At 46.2% G+C, this 6,573-nt stretch overlaps 1 protein-coding gene across 1 annotated transcript in view; it reads right to left on the reverse strand.

The window, feature by feature from the left end:
• Window positions 1-6,573, reverse strand: part of NRBP1 (nuclear receptor binding protein 1) — a 37,804-nt gene that overhangs the window by 2,579 nt on the left and 28,652 nt on the right. Inside the window, exons 7-11 of the mRNA XM_009326910.1 lie at window positions 3,779-3,862; window positions 3,445-3,503; window positions 2,186-2,284; window positions 1,978-2,110; window positions 1,587-1,689 (exon numbers count right to left, since the gene is read on the reverse strand). Of these exons, the coding sequence (XP_009325185.1) occupies window positions 1,587-1,689; window positions 1,978-2,110; window positions 2,186-2,284; window positions 3,445-3,503; window positions 3,779-3,862 (478 nt within the window). The remainder of the gene's footprint in view (window positions 1-1,586; window positions 1,690-1,977; window positions 2,111-2,185; window positions 2,285-3,444; window positions 3,504-3,778; window positions 3,863-6,573) is intronic.

A 6,573-nucleotide genomic window follows, 5' to 3' on the forward strand; every position in this document is an offset into this window, starting at 1 on the left:
TTGTCTTTTGCACAGCACAGAGAGTTAGCAACACCAGAATAGTTCACAGCGAGTACCTCATTTCTTTCTGGTTCTGACTAACAAGGAGACACAGATTCTCCAACTTTACTAATTCCCCAGTAAAACACTTCCCTCATCACCTTAGTCAGTTCAGCTTTTTAGTGTCCACTTGACCACAGCTTCTTTTAGACTGGTTGCAACAAAAACTTTGAACTGCCAGTCTCCTCTGTGCCACTGTCTTAAGACTGCTTTGAAGAAATTCAGAGATTAGCCAGAGACTGCAAGCTGCTCAAATCCTGCCATGATCCCCCTGCCAAGTGCTTTGCTGTTCCATCAGATCTGGTGTAGGCTGCACATCTGCCTCAGTTTCCCAAGACCATTCTCCAGCCCTTTTCAACACACACAACCTCTGTTACTTTCCCAACACTACAGTAGTAGTTTTCACCAAAAATGTACAATTTTTTCTAGCAGCTCAGTTTGCATGGCACTCTGATGAATCACCTGGAAATGATGCTCTCTGACATTTCAAGTCATTACTACACTTTTTTTTTCCTCTTCCAGAACCTCTGAGGTACTGCACTACAAAAAGGCAAGTCCCAGGCTGGCATATGCCAGATAGCCAATCCTCTGCAGACTGAAGTCCAATGTATGTAAATAATCTCTCTTGCACAGCTTTGGCTATTCACTCTTTGTCCTCCATTTTGAACCTTTAATTAACAAAAAAACATTCCAAAGGGAATTCAATACTATTATTTATTAGCGCTATGAAGATCAGAATGTTAGTTTTTAGAAAGGTCTATATGGCACAAAGAGCTTCTCAAGTGAACAGTGCTTTTTTTCCTTGTCATCTTGATTACTTTTGTTCAGTAGCCTGAGCATCCCAGAATGCTGGGCTACCCTGGAAGCACCCTGGCCTTCTCTGGAAATACAGTATCCACATCTTAGTCTTTTCAGCTAACCCTTCAACTAGCTGAGGTTTCATTATCCAAAATTTAACGTCACTTTTTGGCACTCTACTTGCTCCATACATATTACGGTCACTTACTTAGGAAGCCACCTCTATAGCTTAAGTGGCTGCTATGTGTTACTGATAGCTGCCCAAAACAGCCTTTCCCTTTGCATATTGTAGAATGAGCTGCTCCATTAAGAAAACACTGAGGAACCACTTCTCCAGCATGTTGGACTCCATTTGACAAGCCTGTGATTGGTCCAAGTCATTTCCCCAAACTGTTCAGCCAGGTTTTGCTAAGGACTGTTCCAACTACAGTGTGTTAATTTCCCACCCCTCTGTCTGGGGAACAATTCACATCTCAGCTGTACGGAATCTGTTCACAGAACACGGGTGCAAGGTCTTCTTCCACCCAGGAGTTACCCTCCACGGAATTTTTTGTGCCCAGACAGAGAGTGAATGCTCCTTCACCAACAGCACCATCAGCTCCCTTTTGTTTCCCAGTTAGTAGTGAAATACTGACACTAACTTGAAGGGAAGAGTCCCAGGCAGATCCTTCAGTGCTCACCCCAGTGCCCTGGCACCTGTTCCACATGCACCTGAGCAGCCCCCTCCAAGCACACCACAGGGTACTCACATCATCTTGACTCCTTCCCGGTCTGCATGATTAATCTCTGCCAACACTGCACTCATGTCAAGGTTTTTGGTCATTTCTTCTAAAGCATTTTCCGGAATCATATCTATTAAAAAAAGTTACGACCTGAACAACTGCAATTCCTTTCCAACCTAAGAAAAGCAATAAAAAAACCCAGAGGCTTTAGGCTGTTAATCTCCCATGCGACTCAAGAGCAGGCAGGGCACCATATTCCTCCAGGCTCTGCAGTGACCAAAGCTCTGTTTCACAAGGCCCTGGTCCCTGCCTGTTAAGAGCAGCATGAAGGTCTTGGTTTCCAGGATGTCAGCTGTACTGACAACTTAGTGAAGCTTTGCAGAACACGAGATGCGGCACCCTGGGATTCCATACTCACGCTGATGTCCAACGATACAGTGAGCAGCCAGTAGCTTTAGTGATGGCACCTCAAACAATGCCTGATGAAAGAGGAGCTCTCGGGCAGTAGGACGCTTGCCAGGGTCCTGTTCTAGACACTTCTGAATGAACTCCTGAAAGACAAAAATTGCATGAGACCATGTGCAATGCCAACATGTCTGCAGGGGTGCTGATCCCTCCTCACTCACCCTCTGCAAGGGGTCCTCCAGCAGCTGGATGGCACTGTTAATGGCCTCCTGGGGCACATAAGACGACTCTCCATTACCCTGTATTTCCAGCACCGCCATCTGCAAACACAAAGCAGCACATCAGACTTCACTGAGAATTACTGACTACATTGAACAGAGCTCAAGCAGACCACTGCCAAGCATGAGATCATAACAGCCAAGTTGTTTGGTGCTATTTAAGGTCACAGTTTGTGGAGGCAAAGAGAGAATGACTGCCTCATTATGATAGCTTGTTTCTAGCACCCTAACAGATTGCCAGGGAGACCTGAAAAACTATGCCAGCATCACCTTAGACAGTAAGTATCCCTATTTTGAATCTCATGATCCATTGGCCTGAACTTCTGCTTAATAATTCCCATCCTCTAATGAAGCAGTAACTGGATCACTGCCAGAATCTGACAGTGTCCCTCCTGGCTGTATGAATAGCTCTGTATTACAGGCAGAAAAGCAAGCACACAACACCATCCAGAACTGGCTCCAGTCACACATACACATATTCCCAGCTAGGAAAGGCTGGCAAAGATTCCAGAGAATGTCTTAAGATTCAGCTCAAGTTTGGCTTCTTAAAAGTTGTGTGTTTCCACAGTTCTCTTCCTGCTTCACTTTTGGGATATGCAGCATAGGTTCAGAATACTTTGTGTTGGCTCTGACAATTCTTCCCAGAAAATACTCCTACCAACAACTCCCATTTCCTAGACTCGGACCTACTGATTGCAAGGACAGAGGAACCACTAAGCTGCTAAGATAAGGTATGTCAGACTCACACCTGACTGCAATCAGCACCTGTATCAGGTGGGGATAGGCTGGCCCAGAAAAGTTATGGACTACATCTGTCCTCTCCTCCAGATACCACAGGAAGAACAGGTACTCCCCAGAAGGGGAGTTTTGTTCTCCATGTACATTAAGTACAGTTTGTAGCAGTGACTGTTCCCATCAGCCAGTGGGTCAGGCTTCAGAACCGGCCAAGACCCACAGAGTAATGAATTACACATTAGGAATTTCAGAAAGAACTACACATTACTGAGATATTTACTTCTTAGTAAGGCATTTGGGGGAGCCTTGATAGGGATCCCTCCAAGGCAAAGTGCATTTGGCTGAGAGAACAAAATGCACTTGTTACCAGGCTAACCCACCCATAACTACAGCATCTCCACAGAGCCCTCTCCTTCCCTCAAATTCATTCTCCTCTCTGTCCCATAGCCAAAGTGTTCCACACTCACCTCCAGTGCACACATCCCGAAGGAGTAAATGTCCACAGCGGTGGTGACGTTGGCGACTTCTGTAACACAGAAATAACGCTCTGTTATCAGGCCATCCCTGCATTCAGCAGTACCAGCAGGACCACCTCTGTATCAGGCTATGATAATCCTGCAGCCCTCTCTCCCTCCTCTGCCATCAAAAGACAGAGGAGTTGGAACATTTAAGCAGGCAAATAACTCAAAACTGTTAATGTGACATCTGTCATGAGTCTGTAGCTGAAAACAAGACACAGAACAGCTTGGAAGCATTAGTAAGGCCAACAAAACCAGGCTTGCAGCTGTAGCCACACCATACCTCCATATTCCGGGGCAAAGAAGTGCAGGTTCTTCTGCTCCTCACGACAGGTCTTCACGTGGTTGTTAATTGTGTCCGGTGCCACTAGAAGAAAGTCATGAATGCTTAGGATACAGGAAACTGTAGCCCATCCCTGACTAGATCCTAGGGAACACATGCAACTCAGGGCCCTCTAGTGCCCAAAGGGGCAGCACAGTGGAGTTAAATTGGCCCTTCATCAGTCCCTCATCTCAGGTCACCTGCCCTGATATTTCTCATTGTTTCCTTGCCTGCGGATCAACTAAGGCAGCTTAGCATTACTCTCCAAGAGCAAACCTGGAGACCACAGCTTCTGCTGAATGGGAAGACAAGCTGGGAAGGACTCCCTGTTAAAGTGCGAGTCCTGAAAGCACCTAAATCAGATCTATAGCATTTGTCACAAGCAACTCAACTGTAACAGAAGCCCTAGGAACAGCCAGAGATGCCAAGATTGCTGCAATTAGTCACCACCTCAGGGCTCTAGGGGAGAGATAAACCTACAAAGCAGCTCTTCCACATATCAGCAGGACACTGGTGCCAAAGTGCCTCAAGACGAAAGTCAAGCAAAGCTGCTGAATGAGGAGAGATGACCACCCTGACAGCAGAGGCCTCCCAGCAGCCAGCACCTCCACAGCAACAACCACAAACCACTCAGAGCTACAGGGAGGGAATAACTCCCAGCCACAAGAACAACGAGCAGAACCCAAGTATGGACTCCCCATAAAAGGTAAGTCTTCGGGACAGCCACCTCTGAAAAGATTGCAAACAACTCTCCAAAACTAAGCAGCTGGCTCCACCAGGGAAAAACACTGAAGCAGGCAGGGAGCAGAGTCACCATCTCATGTGAAGCTCTACTTCCACCCTTGAACAGGCCCAGTCCCACAGTCACAGACCCATCTCCCACTTTGTCAGCCTCCTGGACAATCACAATTGGTCCTGGTCTGTTGTCCTGGTTTCAGCAGGGATAGAGTTAATTTCCTTCCTAGTAGCTGGTACAGTGCTGTGGTTTGGATTTAGGATGAGAACAAAGTTGATAACACACTGATGTTTTAGTTGTTGCTAGGTAATGCTTACACTAGCCAAGGACTTTTTAGTTTCCCCTGCTCTACCAACTGAGAAGGCTGGAGGTGCACAAGAAGCTGGGAGGGGGCACAGCCAAACTGGCCAAAGAAACATTCCATACCATGTGACGTCATGCTCAGTAAATAAACTGGGGAAAGCTGGCCGGGGGAGCCGCTGCTCGGGGACTGGCTGGGCATCGGTTGGCGGGTGGTGAGCAATTGTACTGTACATCACTTCCTTTGTGTATTATTATTATATTATCATTTTATTTCAATTATTAAACTGTTTTTATCTCAACCCACAAGTTTTTCTCACTTGTGCTCTTCCAATTCTCTCCCCCATCCCACCAGGGGAGGGGAAAGGAGTGAGCAAGTGGCTCTGTGGTGCTCAGTTGCTGACTGAGGTTAAACCACGACATCTGTACTGCTACAATGTGGACTTACATGGGACATGCCAAACCACTTGTATTTTTCCAGGTGTTCCTGGATTAGGGCAGGACACATCAAAGAGGATTCCCAGTTGAACGAGACTGAACTAGTTCCCAGCCTCAGAGGAGAGATGTTCTTTGCGCTCTAGTCAGACAAGAAGGATCTTCCTTAACTCAGCTCAACCTTGCTGTGTGGCACATACCAAATCATATTATCTTATTCAAGCACTGGAAACAGAGTTTGCTCCAATGGCCAGCATCTACTTTCCCAACCAACTGTTCACCAGTAGTTTACTGCTTTTTGTTCTTGTGCTAGATCTTATCTTGGGAGTCCAGTAAGATTACTTCATTCCTAGTGCTTACGTCTTTACAGACACCAGCAGGTCGTCTCAGCTTCACAGCACTAAGTAAGCTAAATTCTTTGTCTTCCTCTTAAGACCTACTCTGCATTTTCCCAGTAACACCGACTGCTTTAGATGAGCTCTGGCCAGGGCCATGCACAGTCACACCAATTCTTTCTACTGGGGACTCTGCCCCAATGGATCTTAACAAGTGGGTCAAATTCCTCTCTTGAACAGCTAGTAGATGCCAGATCCTCCTCAGTTCCCAAATGATGAGCTCTGGACTTTTATGCAGCTTTGTATTTTGCACTACTGAGTTACTTACAACTGGAATTTGTCCAGTCCTCTCATGTCTTCCTGTGCTTCTGGAGGATATCCTGACCTACCTCAACACCACACGTTCCCCACATTTCTACTAACAGCCTCAACATTATCGAGATCAGTGCCTGAGGGACTCCAACCCCTCCAGTGGGGCAGCCCCTTTTTCAGCTTCTATCCTGTCACCATGCCTCCAGCCAGTGCCTGACTCTACGTACAGGGCAAATCACCCAAGGTTTGCCCAGCACAACAGGTTCTCATACTGGGCCTTCTAAAGAGGTTCCCAGACATCCACAATGGAGAAGTCCTGTTAACTTACTTTTGTCTATGGGCAGTATCTGCCTTAAGTAGCCCTCTGTGTACGTCTGGTCTATAGGTGGCTACTAAGAGAGGAGGGGCTATGCCAGATCTTCTCCAGCAGCTGGATTTCCTCATCATTACAGCTCTTTCCTGTTTCCTTTCTGTAGATGTTTTGGCCAAGAAGTCAAGATGAGGTTTAACAGTACTGGCCCCTCCCCCCCGTAATTTATTCTTTTCTACTCAAAAGAACAATTCACCACTGTAAAAACAAATACTGTCAAATGAGGTTTTGACTTCTTAAAAAAAAAAAAAAAAAAAAAAAAAAAAAA

The sequence above is a fragment of the Pygoscelis adeliae genome, unplaced genomic scaffold, assembly GCF_000699105.1.
Source record: "Pygoscelis adeliae isolate BGI_AS28 unplaced genomic scaffold, ASM69910v1 Scaffold487, whole genome shotgun sequence".
Taxonomy (NCBI): Eukaryota; Metazoa; Chordata; class Aves; order Sphenisciformes; family Spheniscidae; genus Pygoscelis; species Pygoscelis adeliae.